Below are 22,575 nucleotides of genomic sequence, written 5' to 3'. Positions count from 1 at the left end.
AATTAGTCTTATGATTTGATATATTGACAACAGAGGAGCTATCATGAAAGCCTTGAGGGTAGCTTTGCCTCGTGTTAAGGTCATCTGAAACCTTCAGTTATATGACCCTTTTTTCAGTTGCTTATAATTTTTCCAAACTTTAACCATTTGGGCTGCATTTGTCCAAGCCTTGTATGTGCCTTAGGCAGAACTTGTTTGGAAAATTGTTAGTCAGAATGGTTCTGCTGTTCCTGAGAATGAGGCTAGGGAAAAACACATTGTTTTGCTCATGTTAAAGAATTCGGAGAACCTTTTATTTGAAAATAACTAGTACTCTCCTGCTTTAGAGCAGGGGCTTGCCATTTGGCTGGAGGGGTGGCCTTTGTGTCAAAGCTGTGGCTTTTTCCATCCCAATAAAAATCTGCCCAAGTTTCACTATGTTGTAAGCTTTTGAAAAATTGCAGTATGCATATGATCAGTAGCAACTTCTTTTAGCATCTATTTTCCCTGGTGATTCTGTCCTCACTGAACATCCTCCCATGCAGGGTTGAGCAAGACTTTCCTTGCAGTTGTAGCTCTGGTCTGCTGTGGGCCAAGTCAAAGCTGGACACAGGAACTGAGAGCAGGGAAACTCTCTCTCCTGTGCTGTCTGTGTCACCCCTGTTGGGGTTGGTTAACGTGGAGGAAGAAGCTGTCTGATTCAAAAGGATAGAGGGCTGTCATATTTGGGGGTCAACCTAAACCGGTGAGAGGTTGTCACCTATTGCCCTGGAACCCTGAGTGCCTTAAAATGCTCTGTGGCTGTAGTCTGTGTCTGTCAATGCTCCCAGCCAATATATAAGCATGCACTGAGTGGTCTGTGTTGACTACCCCCTTGTCCTCTGTCATTGGGATGCTCTTAGAGTCAAGATCTTGATTTGCAAGGGCAATTGATTAGGATAAACAGCCTGAGGGGAGTAGAAACTAGGACTGGAGTCTGGTAGGAGGTAGAGGGGACTGAGTCTGGTACTGGCAGGCAGAGGGAGAGGCTGGACAAGTGTGGGACTGGGGAGGCAAATGGGGACAAGGGGTAGACTGAGATTGGATGAGGAGTTGGGATTGAAACTAGGACTAGCTGGGTAAATAGCCTAGGATTGAGGATCAATGGGGCTGGAGAAGGAGGTCAGAGGAGAGGGGAGACTGATCTGATGAGGAGCTGGGATGTGGGGTAAAACTGGAACTGGCTGGGCAAAGAGACTGGGACAAGAAAATGGTGGAGGGAGAGAGAGACAGCTTGGATGAGGAACCTCAGGAAGGAGCCTGGAATTGGGAACTACAGGGGACAGGGAATGTGGCAAGGTGGGAGACAGATCAGATGATGAGTACGGGGGATAGGAAGACTGAGAATGATTTGGCAAGGAGACGGACTGGGATGAAAAGCCTGAGGAGTGGAGACTAGGACTGGCTAGGTGAGGAGAATGGGACTGGGAAGAAATGGGGTAAATGGGCAGAAGAGTTTGTGCCCACTAGAACCCACTTTCTTTTTGAGCCTAGAATGGAACTCAAGATCTCTTGAGTCTCACCATTAATCTTGTCAGCAGGGAAAAAATACTACATGATTCTGTAATTAGACTGTATTGTAATGCACATGCACACGGGGGAAAACTTTAATCTGGCAGTTCCTAACTTCTGAGAGCTTAATTTTGCAACCTGAATAATGTTCTTTTAAGAAGGATTTTTGCATGTAATTAACTGGTGATGCAAATAAAATTTGAACTAACCCTGGATGAAATCCTCTTTCTTAAATGGATGAAAGGACCTGTAGAACTGAAATACATGTCCATGCAGACACTAGAATGGTGAGAATAGTATGGAAATCGAAATGGAAACCTTAGAACGTTTTGTTTGACTTCCCCATATGAACAAGATTGACACATTAGCCACCAACGGTGCAGCTTTTTCTCTTTTTAAACATTTCTGCCTAAGATGCTTCAGTGTCATTCTGCTGTGAGAGGTGTGCTACATTTTGGCTGAGACTTGCACTGATAGACCCGGCCGTTTGTGGCATTTTTCATGAAACGTTCTACTAAATTCCAACTTAGGCAGATCAAAACCACTCATCTAAATTTCTCCTTAAATTTCAGCTGGATACAGTATTCACTTCATATTCTGAACTCTTATTTTTTGTTGCTAGGTGGAGATAATCCGCTGCTGCTGTCCACTGCCAGAGGTGGCTGCACTGACATAGACCAGCAGTTTTCAGTCTTAAACAAATAAATCAAAGTGTGCTACCAGTTAGTCACACCTTTCGAACTGTAAAAGGTTCTGCTTACTCTCATTGGATGACCTGAACCTGTTTATATTAGACACAACCACTGACTTCAGGGTTCAGTGATGAACAATATAACTTTGAATTCCTTTTGTATCAAACACACTCTTTCTCTGTCTGTGTGACAACTGAAAAACTAAGTTTCCCTTGTTTAGCTTAAATTTTGCTTTCCTTAATTTCATCCCATTATTTTTGGTTAAACCTTTTGTAACATCCCCCTCCCCCCTCCAAGTGGAATTGATAGTTTTTGGATATTGATACATGGTAACTGTTATTGAGAGCAGTTCTTAACATAGAGCTAAGCAGAATAGCAGAGTCAGGGTCTGCTTTCTGGATCCGAGACCAGAATTTTCCCCTCTGACAGCAACAGTTTCCAATCTCCAGGATGCCATTGTTTTGTTCTATAAAAAGCATGATGATTTTGTAGTAAACTATACTAATCAAATTGTCATCTTTTTTCATGCCCCTAAGATATTGAGAATCAGAACTCTGAAAGCAGGGCATTAAACTATAGTCTCTGGACTACATGAGAAGCTAACCAGCCATAGAATAAACTCATGTAGTGACTTTTTTAATAAGGTATCCTAATTGTAATGTGTGAGCATATCTTCACCCTTTTTGATGCTGTGAGTAATATTGGCAGACTCTTCTTGCACGTTCTTTAATCCATGTCAGGCCTTGTTAACAGAATGTCAAAGTCAGATTGCCCACAGTGTACATGGACATGCATACAAAATGTAACCTATTTTCCTAACATGGGAGAGGACTGAAATTTTAATTTCACAGATTTCACTGCAACTCCTAGAGCATTTAGTTTTTCAGGCAAATGCTTTATATGGCCACCCATCATTTAAAACTGTGTCCTAACCTAATTGTATTATGAGCCTATTAACTCCCAGCTAATCATCCAGTCATGGCTAATTAATCACATCTCCTGGTTGTCCTGTTTAAAGAAGACTTGTTTTTCACACCACTGAACTGGAAACTATTGTCTGATTTTATTTCTGGGGTAGCCCGTGTACAAAGGGGAAAATCCGACCCCCTTCCTTGGTCACTTAAGGCTCAGTAGGAAGTCAAGTCAGTTGGATTCCTCTCTGTGTGTTTGAGGGGGAAAAATCTGAGGAAACCCTATGTGAACTCCCTGTATGCAGCAAAACTCAGTTCAGTGGCTTTCTATGCCTTTGTGATAAATGAAGATTGGGAGGTAGCTCCCTTCGATGGACACCCAGTCAGCCAGTTAGCTGTAAAATCTCTCTTGGTAGCTGTTCTCTACTTGCTTTACCTGTAAAGGGTTAAAAAGTCCCCCAGGTAAAGAAAAAAAAAAGTGGGCACCTGACCAAAAGAGCCAATGGGAAGGCTAGAACTTTTTAAAATTGGGAAAGAAACTTTCCCTTTGTCTGTTGTTCTCTCTGGGCTGAAGAGATGGGCAGCAGGAATGCTGTGTAAAGTTTGAACGAGATATGAAAATCATCAGATCATATCTAGAACTATTTTTAACAACCCAAATATGTAAGTAAATTAGGAATGTTTAGGAAGACGCGATTAGGTTTATTTCTGTTTATTTTTTAAGGCTTTTGGACTCCTCTGTGCTAACCCCAGATACTTTTGTTTGCTTGTAATCTTTAAGATAACCCCCAAGAAAGCTATTTTGGGAGCTTAATTTTTGGAATTGCTCTTTTAAAATCTAGCAAAAGCCTAAATTCCAGATGTATTTTCTTCCTTTTTGTTTTTAATAAAATTTACCTTTTTATAAGAACAGGATTGTATTTTTGGTGTCCTAAGAGGTTTGTGCATGTTGTTTGATTAACTGGTAGCAACAGCTAATTTCCTTTGTTTCCTTTCTCAGCTCTTCCCCGGGGAGTGGGGGGTGAAAGGACTTGAGGTTACCCCATAGGAAGGAATTCCTAAGTGCTCTTTCATGGATCCAAGGGTTTTTTTTGCATTTGGGTGGTGGCAGTGTTTACCAAGCCAAGGTCAGATAAAAGCTGTAACCTTGGGAGCTTAATAAAAGCCTGAGTGGCAAGTATTAATTTTTAAAATCCTTGCGGGCCCCCACCTTCTGTACTCAAAGTGACAGAGTGGGGATTCAGCCTTGACAGCCTTAGAATGGAGGGAAATGATTGGTTCAGGAAGGGGTACAAGTATAGCTGATGATTTTATGAATATTTCAGATCTGTCTGCTAACTCTTGTCCCCACCCCAGACTTTAGGGGGTCATGGATGGGACAGCCCTGGTACTGCAGCAAGGGGAAAGAGGTTAGCTCTGTTACCCAACCCTACTGGGCCCAACCCTACTGGGCCACCACAAATAGCCTTCTTACTTTGGCGACTGTCTGATTTAAATTTAAATCAATCTTTTTTTCACAAATGTGTTCTGTTTTTTTTTTTTTTAAAAGCCGCTCATTTCGTAATCAAGTCTAAAGGGTACATGTTTAGCTTTGTATGCCAGGATTTAGCCACATTACTCCCACTAATGATAACAATCCATGTGATCAAATCCCATTATAGTGCTCAGAATAATAGCAGCTCAGTGCTTGGCTGTGTTTGGCTAGCTCTCTAAATTTTAAGGAGTTGATATGCCTGTATGGTCTCTTTCATGTAAAGACCTGGATATCTTGTCTGAAATGTACTTTGTCACTTTCACTGTGTAGAAGTCTGCTCTTTTGCATCTCTTCATAATTGTCTTAGCAAAAATGATTTTGTGGAGGAGACTTCTGAGGGGAATGGAATAGACTTTCCCCTGTATTTTCAAGCTTCTTAACGGGAGTGTTTTGAGAAGATGTCATGCAATTATTAGAACATTTACAGTTAATTATTAGAAAAGACCCTGAACTTTGTATTTTGAGCCTGTCTGTAAAAAGAGCTGAACTGAAGCATCAGACCTAGCCAAAACCTTTGGGGGAAGGTTGGATTCATATCTTAACCAGATTTGAACTTCATAAATCAGCTCCATCTTTAGTAAATATATGGAGAGAACTGGCAGTCTTTCATTGTTTCAATGTGTGAAAAAAATCCTAGTTTCCATGACTATCAGAATGGAAAGCATTGAGTTTTCTAATGTTCTAATGAATACGAAGACTTTATTTGCAGTGTGCAGTACCCAGTTGCCAAAGCTGCTGTGTTCAGTTGAAAACAGCGGAGGATAGAAGTAGGTTGGATTTATATCTGCTCTCCATTCTTCTTTGTGGTAATGCCCAGAGTTCTATTACCATGGGTACTTCAGCCTTGGGGACAGAACCAGACCTTTCAGTCATTAGCAGCAGAAGAAAGTCCCACCTCATGAAATTCTCTCCAGTTTTTAATGCCATCACAACAGCTGGAAGCTCAGCCAGCCCTTCCTGCTGCAGAACTTTTCTCTGAGAAATTTCCAAACTTTAGTTCAAATCTTAGACTAACAAGTTCGGTGTCAGTCTGATTCAGATCTGTGTCCCAGGGCTGCATTTGATTTTTGGGGAGATTGTCTTCTCAGTTCCCCTTTCTGTTGTGAAGAGTTTGAAGAGGCTGATGTCCTGTTGAGGAGTGAGCTGGGCCGAGGAAAGACGGAAGCAAAAGCAAGGGTCTGCATATCCTGCTTCTCCCTGACTAATCGAGTGTCTTGTTGGGGAGCTCAGTTAGTTCAGTGGGCAAAGTTTTCCCTCATAGCCCAGTTGGGTGGGGTTGCCTTGACCTCCTTTCCTTGGGAAGGAAAAGAAGTGGGTGGGATTGGAAAGATGCTGGCTCTGGGCCAAGCAGCTCCTTCCTGTCTCCATGAGGGGAGTGAAGCCAGAAGGGCAGCACACCAGATGGAAGATCTCCCTATAGCTTGCACCAGCTACCACACCGCGAACTGCGGTGCTCAGCTGCGCTTCATTTCCCTGCACACCATGGAGAGAGGGCACAGGATATAGCACAGATGCTGCTAACATTAGAGAGCAGTAATGGGTCTCTGCACTAGTCCAAATTTAACCGGAATTGCTACCCACCATAAATGTGGCTGTTTCCCCTAGTCAGGGAAGCTTTACCTGAAAGAGTGGACTCTTCACGATGCAGGCCCTTCACAGGCAGCTGAGTCCAGGCAGGCATTACCTCAGCCCCCTTCTTCAGGTATGAAAACTTTCGGGTGGCTTCAGGCCAGCAATAAACAAACAAATATGAAATGTCATTTAACACTGCAAGTGCCTACATATGCTTTCACAAGGAACACTAATATGGGTGGACAGGACAGTGATACAGGTATGGTCCCTTAACCTAAAAAGCATATGATAGTAAAGACTTCTCCCTGGGTGCATTGGGGGTGGGGGGGGGAGGTGGCATTCAAACCTGTTTCATGCAGGTATATGGGGTTTGGTCCTTGGGGTCCAAAACGCAGACACATCAGTTTCTAGCTAGTGATATACTGGGAAACATTATGGCAAGCTGAGGCTATTCGGAGTCAGAAAAATTGACATACAATCCTGACTTCTGCAAGATACCATAGAAAGGAATACAGTCGTATGGCAGACTGAAGCATTCCAATGAAGTGCAACAAGAAAAAAATACTACTTTTCTAGTCCTAGCTAGAACAAGTGCAATGCTAATAGCTCTGAGGCAGTAGAGGGCAGCTGTCAGAATTAGACTTCAGATTAATGCCAAGTCCTTTCAGTCTGGGAACAAAAAGAGCTACCTACAGCTTTGATCAAATGAGGGTAAGAATCATTAGGAAAGGGATAGATAAGATGACAGAAAATATCATATTGCCTCTATATGAATCCATGGTATGCCCACATCTTGAATACTGTGTGCAGATCTGGTTGCCCCATCTCAAAAAAGATATATTGGAATTGGAAAAGGTTCAGAAAAGGACAACAAAAATGATTAGGCGTATGGAACAGCTTCCATCCGAGGAGAGATGAATAAGACTGGGACTTTTCAGCTGGGAAAAGACACGACTAAGGGGGGATATGTTAGAGGTCTATAAAATCATGACTGGTGTGGAGAAAGTAAATAAGGAAGTGTTACTTGCTCCTTCTCATAACACAAGAACTAGGGGTCACCCAATGAAATTAATAGGCAGCAGGTTTAAAACAAAAGGAAGTATTTTTTCACACAATGCAGTCAACCTGTGGAACTCTTTACCAGAGGATGTTGTGAAGGCCAAGACTATAACAAGGTTCAAAAAAGAACTAAATACATTCATGGAGGATAGGTCCATCAATGGCTATTAGCCAGGATGGGCAGGGATGGTGTCACTAGCCTCTAGAGGTTTGCCAGAAGCTGGGAATGGGTGACGGGATGGATCACTTGATGATTACCTGTTCTGTTCATTCCCTCTGAAGCACCTGGCATTGGCCACTGTTGGAAAACAGGATACTGGGCTAGATGAACCTTTGGTCTGATCCAGTATGGCCGTTCTTACATTCTTGTGTCCAAGGAGGGTACCCTATGGAACTGTGAAAGAATTACAGGAACAGGGTTACTCCATCCCCAGTCTCAGCAACCCATGGAAGGGGTTTTATTCATGACATGAATAAAATCATCCATCATCTACTTTAGATCAGAACATTACAACCCACTCCACATCCTATTTCTACCCTCAGAATTGGGGACAAACAGAGCAGGGCCCTCTCTGAAACAGCTAAATAAATTCACAGTGGAGGCTTACCTTCAAAGCATTCCCATGTCACCATTCTCAGACAATTATTTTTGTTTGGCAGATGGATGGGAGCCTTCCTTTTCTCCCATTCCGAGCTTTGATTATTGCCATTTGGTCTTACATGTGCTCCTGGGGTATCCAGGAACATGGTAGCAAAAAATATTAGCTTTAGTGAGGAAGAAAATTCATCTATCTCTTCCCAGACAATTTTTTTTTACCAGAGTTCTGTACAGAGACAAAGCTGAAACAAACACTTACAGTGATATAGTTCTTGGATTCAGGATGAACACTCACATGGTGCCAGAGAAATCAGTCCTAGGCCTGGGCTGAGGATGAATGCTATCAGGTACCAGATCCCATCTCAGAAGAATGTTAACAGAAGATAAAGATGGCCATAAAGGAAAACAAGTAGTGTCACAGAAACAGAAAATCAATTCTTATTGGAGCCTGTTGCGACTTCTGATCTCACACACAGGCATGCTTCAATATTCTAGAGTTCATGTGAGTTCTGTCCAATAATTCCAGGTCTCTCCTCTGCATCCCACCCTATCTCATCCATTAGAAGAGATCCAGCTCTAGTTGTATATTCTGTACTCGCTCAGCTGGTGAATGCAGAGAATCATGCATTTTTTAAGGGATCTTCCCAATTCATGTCAGGGAATGAATACCAAAAAGAGAGAGAGCACAACATTCAATCACTAGAGCACAATGATACATTGCGGTCTTGAAGCAGTATCCCTTCTAGAGATAACAGACCTGGGTAGGTCATGGCAGTTAACATGTCTGATAGAGTTTTCATAAATTGCTAGGAACAATGTGATCAGCCTTACCTCTGAAAGAGAAGTTCCATCTTGGATGGAGCAAAGTTTTCCTCTCTGGATGTGCACTTCTCACTGAGGAGAAGATGAACACCACAAATTAAATTCTAGATAATTGGATTAGCAGAGTGACTCCTATATCCAGAAATATCTCACTCACGGGAAGTCAGTTTGGTGGGCTGGTTCTTTATTGGTGTGCATCTGGAAACAATAAAGTGCTCTGTTGTTTTCCTGTTTCAAGACCCAGGAGGTGAGATGGAGAATGACCTCTTGCAAAATGGGCAAGGGTCCCTGCTGTATGTCTTTTCACCTTTTCCACTGCTATTCACAGCAATACAAAAGATAGGAATGAGACAGTAGCAGTGATACTGTTTATGCCTTTCTGTTTGAAGAGACTATTGTTTTCTGGCTTGATTAACCTAGAATTGAATCTTGAGATTTCACAGCGGTCTGCTGTTGCAAAACCAGTCCTTCATCTGAGACCTGACAGATTTAAAATGAATACTTGGGTAATATGATGATTTCTTTCATGGACACCAAAAGAGAAGCCAAGAAATAAAACTTATTCCATTGGCTGGTGCAAAGTCCGCAGCGAACTACCATGTTAAACTAGTGAAACAGCCTTAAGTTCGTTCAGGAGAGCTTTAGTGTGCTTGTACAAGTGTGTCCAAGCAAAAGGTGAATGCTCTGTATTATGTTGTCAGTATGGTCATGAAAAGAAAGTATTGTACAAATCCTAATGTTATATGCTTCATGGGAATATCAACCTTATTCCAACTACAGCTGTGTGGAAAAACCTATATATATATATTTTTGCCTTGTTGGTAGTTGTGAAAAAAATCACTTGGGATGAACTGAAAATGAATTTTTTAAAACTCTTTTTGGTGAATCAAAAATTATTTTTGGGTTGAATGAAATATTTTATTTTGACAAAATTGAAAGGTTTTGTTTCAATTTTAATAATTTTTAATGGATTTGATTTTTTTCATTAAAAACAGACATTTTGAAATAAAAAGTCACTTTGAACTGAAAAATCAAAATATTTCATTTAAAAATGTTGAATTTTTTTTATCAAAACAGTTCAGCAAAACGGACTCATGCTCAACGTTACAGTGTCGCTGAATCTGTATTTTCCACTGAAATTTTTTTTTGTACAAAAAATGTTGTCCAGCTCTAATTCCAACCCCACAAAGTCATAGAATATAACCCTGGAACCTCATTCTGCTGTTTACAGCACTACACATATTGAATCCCGGCAGGAGGTGGTCGTATACTCCTGTCCTTAGAGTAGGCCTCCGGAAGGTAATTATCTCCAATCAGATGAGTTTATTTTTACTTTGTAGGTGGGAGTGTTCTCTAATAGACTAGTACTGTATTTCTAATGCAGACAGAGTGTCCTCATAACTGTAATAGCATTCATTCCCTACATACATTCAAGAAATATTCCTTCGTCAGTTAAGCATTTTGCATATTAGTCATCCAGTCTTAGCCAATGCTATTTTCTTTCTTTTGGCAAAAGTTGTAATATAGACATCAGAGTCTATGTAACACTACTTATATTGCCTTCCATATTCATTGGGCATTTGTTGTCGTGTGTAATAAATAATGGTAGAGGAAAATGTCAACATTAACTGGCCAGATTTTTGAAAGTTAGAATCTTAAGGCAGTACTGAGGCATTTACATAAGTGGCTTGATTTTTGAAAAGTACTGAGCCTGCAGCAGCTTCCCTTGACATCACCAGCATTAGAAATATGGCAGCATTAGTGTAGAATGGCTGCTGGTGTGTTTATCACCATGCTGTGAAAAATATATTGCAATATCTACAGTAGCATGATTTCCTGACCCTCTTGAAGGCAATAGCAGTTTGACCATTGACTTCATTAAGACCAGGATTTCACCCTCGCATTCTCACTATTTACAGCAAGAACGAGAGGCTTTCCTAGAATAATCAGTGTATGTAATATGGTTTTTAGTGATGATTTTGCCTGAGTACGGACTAAAGGCTGCAGGATTTGGCGATAGTTAAGAATGGAAGGGTTTCCAGTGGAAGGATGTGTATTCTTACACTAGATTAAGGATCATTCCCTCAAAGGTAGGCCCAAAGGGTGCATCCACAAAATTGCCATTATGCTTGCAAAACTTGATATACATATGTGTACAGCTCAAGCAATTCCACCCATAGACCAGTCTGTACAGGTCCTTTTTGCATGTTCAAAAGCCTGTAAGTACTTGCAAAGGTAGGGTTTTGTGAGCCCCAGTACATGGGTACAATGTGTACTGCAGCCTCTGAGAACGTGATCTAAAATTAAGCTTGACTCTTGAAACTGTAAAATGTTTTTGCTGTCTGCTAAAACAAATAGACAAGTCAGCAATAAGGAGGCAATTGATTAATACAAGTAATAATGCAGCTTGAGCTTTAAGTGGATTCACAGCCTTCCCAAAAACAATTCTGGCTGTCTAATTCACTTAAGTAAATTTTGGATTAGCAGGAAAACTTCCAAAAGAACCATGGCAACATGATATAGCTTTAATTAATTTAGCTCTCTCTTGCATCAACTTTCCATCTGATTGTGAAGCAAAATAGCACACACGTACAATTTCAGTATAAAGAATGTCAAGAAAACAAGATGATGAATGGCAAACTCTCAAGTGAAATTAACCTGACTATTCCTTTTCATCTAGTAAGATATCTTTTGTCTTATTGCTTTCTTTTGGCTTTAGGCCTTACCTGTTTTTTTTTTTTTTTATAGCATGGCTTGTCGTTATTTCTTATTCATCTTAATTTATTTAAAAACATATGAATCTTAATTTTGAACGGATTTCTCTAATGTTGACTGCGGCAGATAACAAACTCAACTCAGGGTTAAGGTAATACATGTTATAGACAATTCATAGAATTGTCATAATGAATCTCAATCCAAACAGTCAAAATCCCAGAAAACTAAGAACGACGATTGACAAGTTGAAAGTTGTATAACAGTTTCTGTTCTCCACTAGTGGAATGTGGTAGTATTGGAAATCCAAAACTCTATAATAATTGAAATGATATATAATAAAAAGAAAACATTTGATATGTATTAAACAGCTTTTATAATAAAACCTACATTTGGGACCTGAGCAATCATTATATCATAGGGATCCCTTGGGTAATAAGGAACCGAAATATTTTTTTAAATTACTCATATTTGGCACTGAAGCATCCAGTGAAAATTATAAAGAGCTACTACAGTGGTCTCTGTTAACAAAAGATCATCATTAGTTAGGAGTAAAACACTAGAGCATATGATATACTGTATTGCAGTATTTTTTTATTCTAAGTATAAGGAAATACAGAACTATCTTAGACATGGTAGTTTGGTGAAATACTAATTTTTTTTAGTGGCAGCCAGTGTATTTCGGTAGACAGTCCTTTGTCTTTCTGGAACTTTATAAAGAGGGCCCAAACATTTTACGAGGTGATAATTTTTAAACGAATTACCTTATTAAACATTGAAACTGATTGACTAAGACAGTTCCCCCCCACCCCCCAAAAGTGTATAAAATGACACTTCGGTGTTTTGTTTTCTACTGTTTTGCACATAATGTCCATTGATGATGGGAATTATATGTTCCAGGTGACAGTGCTGCAGAGATTAGGGTTGCTATACCCTCCTCCCATATTAGTTTTCTATCTAATAGCACCCCCTTAAAGTGATAAACATTGGAGGGAAGCCATTATACCCTCTGAAGCAAAATGTGTCCTGTTGTGGCTGAGCACACAGAGGAGAGAACAGGCAGATTCTTTAGTGTGGAAGCCTGTGGCATACTTCAGAATACAGTTAGATTTGTGTTCTAGAATGTAATATTGAATTAATTTGTATTCTAGAATGTAGTATGTGCGTTAATCTTGTAGTTAATTATCAGACTTTATGGTCGACATTTTAGGCTTTCAAAATTTGAAGTACTTTGCAGAAATTAATATTCAGAAAAAAATAGCTGTTGGCATATGGGGAAGGAGGGGAGATAAATAGGCAATGGCTTCTTACTCATCCCTGTTAGAGATTTCTGAAAATTTGAAACTGTGGTTCACTATACTCAAAGATATAGATGACTGATTTTTTGCTTTTTCTTTCTACAGCTAGTTGATGTGGAAAAATGGGTATGTGCTTCTCTCGTTTATTTGCTTGATCAAAAATATTCCATGTTTGCCATTAATTCTAATCTGTCTGTTTTGGTATCCTGTGTGTGTCATAACACTTGAACTTGCAAGGCTCAAAAGAGAGGCTATTACATTACCAGGCAGGGTCTGGTGATTTCAGAATCATTTTTCCATCGAAAATCTCACACAGAAATGATTTTCATTATTATTTCTTTTGTAATTACTTCTTCTCTTGTAGTATTAAGCCCTAGAAAATTCTGACTATTGCCTTACAATTTTGAGCCTTGCTATCTAATGTTTTAACTCCATCCTGTAAAACCTCACTGTCTTTTCCAATGCACACATTGTAATTTTGCAATGCATGGCAATAAGATAATTGTTAATACTGATAAATGATAGGTGTCATTTTATGCAGCTCCAAATTCTCTGTGTGCTGAATATTTTAAAATGGTGAACAGCTGCTACAGAATATATAAATTTAAATGGTTTATAGATGTTTTGGAAGAAATCTCTCAGCACAAATGTCTTATTTTGTGTTCCAGACATCATTTCTTACTAAATGTAATGTATTGAACTATTTCAAGCCAGTCGGGTCAAACTATCAAAAAGTGGCCTTCAACACTAGTGTGTAATCCATGCTTACAAAGTGTGGTTCTCTGTCCCTTTTCCCTCCTCTAATGGCTGGACCACATATGAGCTTGAATCTGATAAAGCCTTTGAGCTATCAGACTTGGATCTTTTAGTTCAGGCAGCTGAAGGTCATGCTTTTGATCAGATGTCCTAGGTCCTATCCCTGCTGCTGATGCCCCAGCCAGGGCATTACAAGGGTCAGCCTGTATCAGGATTTGAAATGCAGGGCGGGGGTCTCTGTGCAAACATGTGATATAATTTCCGTGTAAAAAATCCATTTGCACAAATAGTTTTTTCTTGTGTAATTATCCTATGTAATTTCTATCATCTGCCCACCTAGGGGTGAAGGTGTTTATGCACATGCAAATGGAAAGAAGGTAGAGGCCCTTTTGAAAATTTGGCCCAGAAAGTCTAAAGGCCTTCATGATGCATCAGTCCTTAATTTTATCTGCAATAGTCTGGATCATCTGTGGCATCCTGTTTCTGTATGTAAGTGGGAACAATAGGAGTTCTATAGTGACACATCTTATTAAGGCTCCATTTATAGAGGATTAATACATATTTAATAGCTAGTTAATAAACACACCTCTACCCAGATATAACGCGACCCGATGTAACACGAATTCGGATATAACGTGGTAAAGCAGTGCTCGGGGGGGGGTATGGGAGGGGGAGAGGCGGCTGCGCACTCTGGCAGATCAAAGCAAGTTCGATATAATGCGGTTTCACCTATAACACAGTAAGATTTTTTGGCTCCCGAGGACAGCGTTATATCGGGGTAGAGGTGTATTAATTCAACAGTTATAGATTGTTACAGTCTAATTCTAAGTGTGTGCTTAATATAAGGGGTAGCAGAACAATTTTTATATCTGAGGATCTCAAATGCTTTATACAAGCATTAGTAAACTGTGTTGTTAGGGAATGGAGTGTATTTTAAACAGCAAGGGCCAAATGCTCCTCTCAGGTTATCCCATGTGACTCCATTGTTTTTATTGGCATTGCATCAGTGTAATTGAGAGGTAACTTGGGCCACGACTAAAGTCATGTTCTTATTAGTTGATTGGAATCTCTTAGTGATGTCACAACTTTGCACCAACTTCCGGCATTGTTTTTCTGGCATAGTAGTAAATAGTATTTTTTCAGCATAAATTTTTTTTGGGATTTGGGATAAATACATTGTTTGTAATATGCCACACCAGGATATGCAGTATTCGGCTGTAGAAGTACCTGTCCCTGTCAGGGTCGGATTAACACATAGAAAAACAAACAAAAAAATGTGGCTAAGACACATATTCGTGGGGGGAAGGGAGGGAGTGGCAACAAGCATCATACGCACTGACTGGGCTAGCTATGGTATGGATCTATTGGGACTGGCAGCTCATCCTGCTGCTGCTCAGGGTGTTTCTCACTGTAACGGATGGACAGCTGATCTCGTTGTTCTGCAATCCAGTGCACCAGGTCATAACACCACTCGCTCAGATTTGGCGTGGCTGCCCCTCCGGCTTGGTGAGCAGTGCCCTGAGCAGCAGCAGGATGAGAAGCTGGTTCCAGCAAATCTGCAGCCTGGCCATGGTGGGTGTACTTGCATGGTTGTTTGTGGTTAGCCATAAGAAAGCAGGACCCTAGAACTCAGTGACAGGTTAATCTGGCCCTGGTCCTTGTGCTTTACAAAGCACTTGAGATGTGAATTGGAAGCCCAATAATGCACATTCTGACACTGTTTACTGCTTAACTAAAATAATAACTTTGGTTTATTCTTGAAGATATTCATCCAATTATAAGAATAAGCCAGATATCCGAGCATTCTCTGTATTTCTGCTTTGGAGAAAAGTTTAGTTTAAGTTGCTAAGTCCTGTTTTTCATAACATCAGAAATATTGGGCTGGATCCTTATTATGCCAAGCATGTGTAGCTGGGGTGGGAAAGATGACTCGAAGCTACCTTATGTCTCCCAGGATACTGGGACTGAACTGACCCCTGGTGAAAGTTAGATTAGTCACAGTGCTTAACTCAGTATACCAATATCTTGACCATCTCTGCTATAGCCCAGTTCGGAATGCTTCGTGTCTGGAGGGTGTGGAGTAGGTGGTATAAAGCCAGCTGTGCTAGCTTTAAATCATTGTGAGATTCCTCTAGCTTTAGGAAAATCCCCAACTTTAGGGTAGTTTTAAGTGGCCCTTGCACTGCTGGAGGTTGCTAAGAGGACTTAACCAAGGCTAGGCATCTAGCCTTTAGTATGTTTTTTGGTATATATTCTTTGGATTAGAGCTGGGTAAATAACAGATTTTTTTTGTTTGGTTCCAAAAAATCAAAGGAAAACTTGTTTTCTCTATGGCCCCATGAGTATTGATTGTCATGCATAGTGGCAATTTCATAGTCTTTCATAATGACAATGAATAGTCCTGGGGCCAGAGTGAGAGAATTACTTTACAGTGTAGTGATTAGGGGAGTCACCTAGGATTTGGGAGACCATGTTCAAATCTCTCCTCCACTGATCTGTTGATGCTATTCCACTTTGCAAAAAAGAGAGACCCATACTATAACCCATCAGTTGAGGGCACTCTCCTGCAATGTGGGCAACCCAAGTCCAAATCCCTTTTCCACATCAGGCAGAGGAGGGAATTGAACCTGGGTGAGTGCTCTAACCACTGGGGTAAAAATTGTAAGGGTATCAATTGCATCTGAGTCCCCAAAAATGTTTTGGAGTTTAAACTATTTGTCGAATTCGTCGTCAGTTTTGACTAAACTGGAACTACATTTTTTTGGTGAATAAATTATTTGTCCAAAAAATTTCACCCAGCTCTACTTTGGATTAATTCAGTTAATATTAAAGGAACATAGCAACTTGAAAATCGCATGAGAAATGTGCAACTATTTGCTAGACAGTAGCAGAAAGCTGTTCAATATACTGAATACGTGATCATTGAGGCTGGACCCCTTGCCTCATTCCATATATCCATTCACAGACTGTTTCACAGGAAATTGAAATTCCATTCAGCTTCCTTATGTATGAACAAATCATATAGAATGCAGAGAGATCATTTACTTGTTGGAAAATTCCACTCATTTTATTTATGCAGGTGTGCATAGCCATGGGACACCAATAGATTGTTGTTGTTGTAAAACACAAACCAGTGCACATGGGTGAATTTTTTAAAAACTATTTCTTTTCTGCCAAATACGTATGATTTTATCAGATCACTGAAAGTCATATCTGTAATCGAGAAACTATGGGGCTGATCCAAAGCCCATGGAAGTCTTTCCATTGTCTTAAGTGGGCTTTTGATCAGAGAAAGGCTTTCTGTGGCCCTGATCAGAGAAATAGGAATATGCTTAAATGCTTTGCTGGATCAGGGTCTATGTATCTGCAAAATGTTATCTTTCCATTACCATCCTCTGAGGCACTAAGAGCATCTCATAAAAATTTCAGAAAGATTAATAATATAAAAGCCTCTTTTTTCCCATACTCCTTCATGTTTGAAAACAGCGCAACTATTTTTGGTGAAACTTTAAGGAAAAAGGTAACTGAGAACAAGTATACCAAATTTCAACTGCAAAGATGCAAAGTTAAAAAGCGACTGAAAATGCCCTTTTCAGAATGGAAATGCTTGGACTATCTTAATATAGAGGTTGCTATGCATTCCACCAGTAATAATGCAAATGAAAATGCAAGCTATAAAAAAAAAATTGAATGTATAAATCCAGGGAATAGAGAGTGTAAAAGGATTTTTTTTCATGATTTATCTTTCCTCTTAGAACATAAGAATGGTCATACTGGGTCAGACCAATGGTTCATCTAGCCCAGTATCCTGTCTTCCGACAGTGGCCAATGCCAGCTGCTTCAGAGAGAATGAACAGAACAGGGCAATTTCAAGTGATTCAGGCCCTGTCATCCAGTCCCAGCTTTTGGCAGTTGGAGGTTTAGGGACACACAGACCATGGGGTTGTGTCCCTGACAATCTTGGCTAATAGCCATTGATGGATCTATCCTCCATGAACTATCTAATTTTTTTAACCCAGTTATACTTTTGGAGTTCACAAAAGACAAGCTTCTGTGTAATTTCGGACAGAAAGTCAAGTGATAGGGCCCCAAGACCTTGCCACCAATTCAAGACCGCACCACAGGGTCTGACTGCTTGAAAAATATCATCGCCATACTTGAATATATAGGAGCTTTATTTTCCTGGTATGTTTTCTTTAAGATGAAGGAAGTATAAATAGTGACAGAACAAGATGAAAGAAAATAATATATTCTTCTTCAAGTGATGGTCCCTATTTGGATTCCAAAGGTGTGCCATGCGCCAGAGCCAGAACAATTTTGTAGTAGTGTCCATTGACCCACATTTGCGTCGTGTGTTGTCCGTGTGCTTGCATCCAAGGCTGTAAGAGGCCATGCGGGTCGACGCTGCTCCTGTCCCCTCTTGCTGCCGCATAGCCAGAGTCAGAACACTTGTTCCTCGGTGCTCTTAGCTTGCTAAAAGAGCTGAATGTCTGCTTCCCCCCCCGCCTTGTATATAGGGTTTATAGTTGTATTAGTTCCATATAGTATCTGATCGACTCAGTTTGTTAGGCTTCCCCATTGGACTTCTTCCCCCATCAGGGAGCTCCCCCCGTTCCAGGGGTTATGACCTGGCAAGTCGGATTTAAAAACGGTACTTTGTGCCTGCGTTCCTTCTCTGTGAATGACGAGCACCAATGGTGCCTTTACTGCCTCAGCAAAGCCCACGTCGCTTCCTGCTGCACCATCTGCCAATTGTTCCCGCCCAGGACATGAGAAGCTAGAGAACTTCACCTCCGCAAGTTTCTAATGGAGTAGACTTTGCACCCACATGTGCAGTTGGATCTGAGACTGGTGGGTCTGCCAGAATGGCATCCATCACTGCCGGTGAGGCCCCTCCATCCTCCTACCAGGCTCCAGAGATACTGCCATAGCCTGTGAAGACACACTGTGAGCATAAGAAGCAGAGACATAAGGGCAGCTCCCCGATGGGGACCACCCCACAGCACAGCATTGCCTCCACAAGCTGAGCCAGGTTGGGTGAAAAGTCACGCACCGACCTGGCTGCTCCAACTCCCAAGAAGCCCTGGACCGAGCACAAGGCGAAGCAGCGATGTGATCCACTGGTGCCACAGCCAGCCTTGGTCACCAGTCTGGTACCGCTGGCACTGTCGATGATGCCGGGCCCTTCTAGACTGCTGCGTGCAGTTCCCCATCTGTCCGGCCACCTGGAACTGCTGATGCCTCCTGAGGAGCTTCTGCTCCCATACCCAGGTTCCCCGCTGTTCTCCAATCCCCCAGGCACCTCAGTCCTGCCTTCTCCGGCGGATGAACCTCTCCTGCTCCTTGCTGACTGGTGCCCTTCTTCTGCCTGCTTTGCAACACCAGCACCGTCAGCTCTACCCCTGCCGGGCCATCCTCCAAGTCAGAGTGCTTTTTAGAGTTGGATCCCTCCTTTCCGCCAGTGACATCTTACCGACCATCCCCTGCCCACACCACACCCTCCTCAGTTTATGACAACCCTAGGGAAGACATAGTGCAGCCAGTACCGTCGGTACTATTGGTCCCTACCAAAGCCTCTTTGTTGATGGACGAGGCACTGATTCCACCCTCCCTCTCTCCTCCTGATGACCAGGCAAAATACTACAACCTGCTTCAGCAAGTGGTTACGGCCATTGGCCTCATGGTATAATAGATCCAGGACCCACAAAACCAGCTCCTGGATATTCTGTAACTGCCGGGACCCTCCCAGATGGCCTTCTCTGTCCATGAGGCCATCCTGCAACTGGTACAGTCAGTCTGGCATACACCAGCCTCCTGTGGCCCTATTCTTAAGCATGCAGAAAGGTATTTCTTAGTTCCCTCTCAGGGCATGGACTTCCTTTTCCACCCACCCACGCATTCCCCCACACCCCAACTTGCTGATAGATCATCTGGTGACTGAATGCACTTGCCAACAACACCTCAGTTCCACTCCTCCAGACAGGGCGGCAAAAAAGCTGGACCTTTTGGGTAGGAAAATCTACTCTTCCATGGGACTCCAGTTCTGTATCACCAACTACCGAGTCCTGTTGGTGAAACACGATTTTATCACCTACTGCAAGCTTTCGGAGTTTCAGGCTCTTTTACCTCCAGACAAGCAGTGAGACTTCCAGATGCTGCTGGACAAAGGCAGACTGGTTGCCAAGGTGAGCCTCTAGGCAGTTGTGGCTGTCGCCAACACTGCATCATGCTCTTTGGTGACGGGCGTTGTATTAGGAGACACCTGGCTCCAATTGTCTGGGTTCTCTAAGGATGTCCAGACCAGTCATGAGCACCTCACCTTTGATAACCATCAACTTTTCAGTGACTAAACAGATGACTCCCTACACTCACTGAAGGATTCTTGTGCCACGCTGTGGTCGCTCGGCATTTACATCCCATTACACAGGCAGCAGAGGTCATCCTTTTGCCTATGCCCCCACGCTCCCTACCCGCCCTACTTTCAAAGACAGTAGGAGCCATCCCACCATCACCAGTGTGCTCAGCGGTCTTGCTACTCCACCACTACCACCTCGACTCCATCAACCCTCCTGCAACGTCAACCGAAGCAGCAGTTTTAACTCCTCCATCGAGAACCGTGAAACTGCTCCTATCCCTTCCGTGGGGCTCCAGGTCATCTTTGGGGGCCATCTTGTCCTCTTTGCCCACAATTGGAGCAAGATCACCATGGACCTCAGGGTGTTCCACATCATTCACTGGGGGTGCTCTATAGAATTCTTCTTTCCCCCCTCGCTGCCCTCTCCAGGGTGGCCGTAGAAATTCCTCACATGAATTTCTCCTCCAAGAGGAAGCAGAGGTCCTTCTTGGGAAGGCTGCCGTAGAGCAAGTCCCCCTGTGTTACCAGGGCCGTGGCTTTTATTCTATCATATTTCCTTATTCTGAAAAAGGGAGGTGGCCGCTGCCTGATCCTGGACCTCTGGTTACTCAACAGGTTCATATGAAAATTCAAGTTCTGGATGGTCATGCTCCCCCTCATAATCCCCTTCCTCTCCCAGGGAGCCTAGTTTGTGGCTCTCAATATGAAAGATGCTTATTTCCACATCAACATTCACCCAGCTCACTGGAGATTTCTCTGTTTTACTGTTGGTGACTCCCACTATCGATTCCGTGTGCTCCCCTTTGGTATCACCACGACTCCCTGGGTAGTCACAAAAGTCTTCGCCATCATTGCAGTCCACATGTGGTGCCTTGGCCACTCCGTGTTTCCCTACCTGGATGACTGGCTTCTAATTGTGATGACATGCAACCAACTCCTCTCAGCTGTCCAGGCCCTTTGGAATCTTCTTGATGATCTGGGCATTTGTATCAACAAGGAAAAATCAGTCTTCATACCTACTCATTGGATCACCTTTATTGGGACGCAACTGGACACTCTGGTGGCCAGGGCTTTCTCCCCGGTGGACCGATTTGCCGCTCTCACTCCTCTCATTATAGACTTACACTGCAGACCACACAACCTGTGTCCGTCAATGTCCTTCCCTCCTTGGCCACATGGTGGACTGCACCCCCATAATGCTCTATGCCTGCCTCCACATGCACTGTCTCCAACTATGGCTCAGGTTGATCTACAGACTGCAGACAGACCTCTTGGACAAGCCCATCCTGCTCCCCCAGATCGTCCTGGCCTCCCTCAGGTGGTGTACCAACCCGTGCAAGGTCCTGGTCGGCACCCTGTTTACATCTCCCAGCCCCCGGGCTACTTTCACCACAGACTCCTGCCTTACTGGTTGGGGTGCCCACCTGGATGGTCATACCGCCCAAGGCCTCTGGCACCGAGAGAGGCCAGTATGCACATTAATGTCCTGGAATTGAGAACTGCCTGTCTTATCTGTCAGGCATTGTTTCTACTTGTGCTATCCAACAACGTGGTAGCAGTTGTCTATATCATCAAGCAAGGTGGCTCCAGGTCTTCCTCTCTATGTGCAGAAGCTGTCCAACTCTGGAACTGGTGCATTCAACCACGTGGCACTCTGTCCACACCTTTACCACTCACTATGCTATTGCCCCAGCAGGAGCAGCGGATGCGGCAGTCAGCCACGCTGTCCTTCAGATTGTAACTTCTTGCAAGTCCTCGCACCCATCTCCACGCTGAGCTACTGCTTGCTAATCACCCACGTTTGGAATCCATATAAGGACCATCACTTGAAGAAGAGGAGGAAGTTACTTATCTGTAAATGGAGGTTCTTTGAGATATGTGGTCCCTTTTTGGATTCCAATACCTGCCCTTCATCCCCCCTGCTGCGGGCTACATTGCGTAGTGGTAAGAGGGATACTGGAGCAGTGTCAACCCACACAGTCTCTTATAGCCTTGGATGCAAGCACGCAGATGATGCATGTGAGGGTCAATGGACGCTACTACAAAACTATTCCAGCTCTGGCACATGGCGTGGATGCGCATCCATGTTTTGAATCCAAATAGGGACCACACATCCCGAAGGGCCTCCAGTTACAGGTAACCTCCTCTTATGCAAGACATTTCTCTCATTCTTTTTTCCTTTATTTCCTTTTTCCTTTTTCACATCCTTTAAAACAAGTGAAATAAAAATAAAGCTTATTCCTTGTTGCTTTGAAAGTGCTAAAAATTCCTGCATCTAGATCTGTCTGTAGCATCCCAGCAACTTGGTGTTGACTTATGTATTAGTGGCCACATTTTGAAAAGTGCACATCACTCAGAGTTAGCTCTAGATTTTCAAAAGCGCTTAGCTCCCATATAGACCGAAATATAGTGGTCAGATTTTTCAAAATTGCTCAGCACCCTACTGCTCCGGGTTGCTCATTGAAAGCAATGGTAACGTTTTAGCTCTTCAGAAAATTTGGCCCTCATATATCCAGGTGTGATTTTTTTAAATCCATGTGGCTAATTCTTATGAAAATGTTTCCTTTACATAACCTTCAGAAAGCAAGAAATATTTTTTTTTAAATGCTAAAATGCTGAAGAGTAGGTGGTTTATCCTGCACTCGGTGAAGTCAATGACAATATTCCCTTTGACTTCAGTGGTGTACATTTGTGCCCTAAATATTTAAGGCAAAATCAGATTGATTAACCTTTTCT

General features: G+C 42.3%; 1 protein-coding gene across 10 annotated transcripts in view; it reads left to right on the top strand.

The window, feature by feature from the left end:
• Positions 1–22,575, top strand: part of RYR2 (ryanodine receptor 2) — a 690,844-nt gene that overhangs the window by 241,292 nt on the left and 426,977 nt on the right. For all 10 annotated transcript variants that reach the window (XM_034765046.1, XM_034765042.1, XM_034765040.1 and 7 more), the window contains one exon: positions 12,834–12,854. In XM_034765046.1, the coding sequence (XP_034620937.1) occupies positions 12,834–12,854 (21 nt within the window). The remainder of the gene's footprint in view (positions 1–12,833; positions 12,855–22,575) is intronic.

Source organism: Trachemys scripta, chromosome 3, assembly GCF_013100865.1.
Source record: "Trachemys scripta elegans isolate TJP31775 chromosome 3, CAS_Tse_1.0, whole genome shotgun sequence".
Taxonomy (NCBI): domain Eukaryota; kingdom Metazoa; phylum Chordata; order Testudines; family Emydidae; genus Trachemys; species Trachemys scripta.
This window is presented reverse-complemented; position numbering and strand designations above follow the sequence as displayed.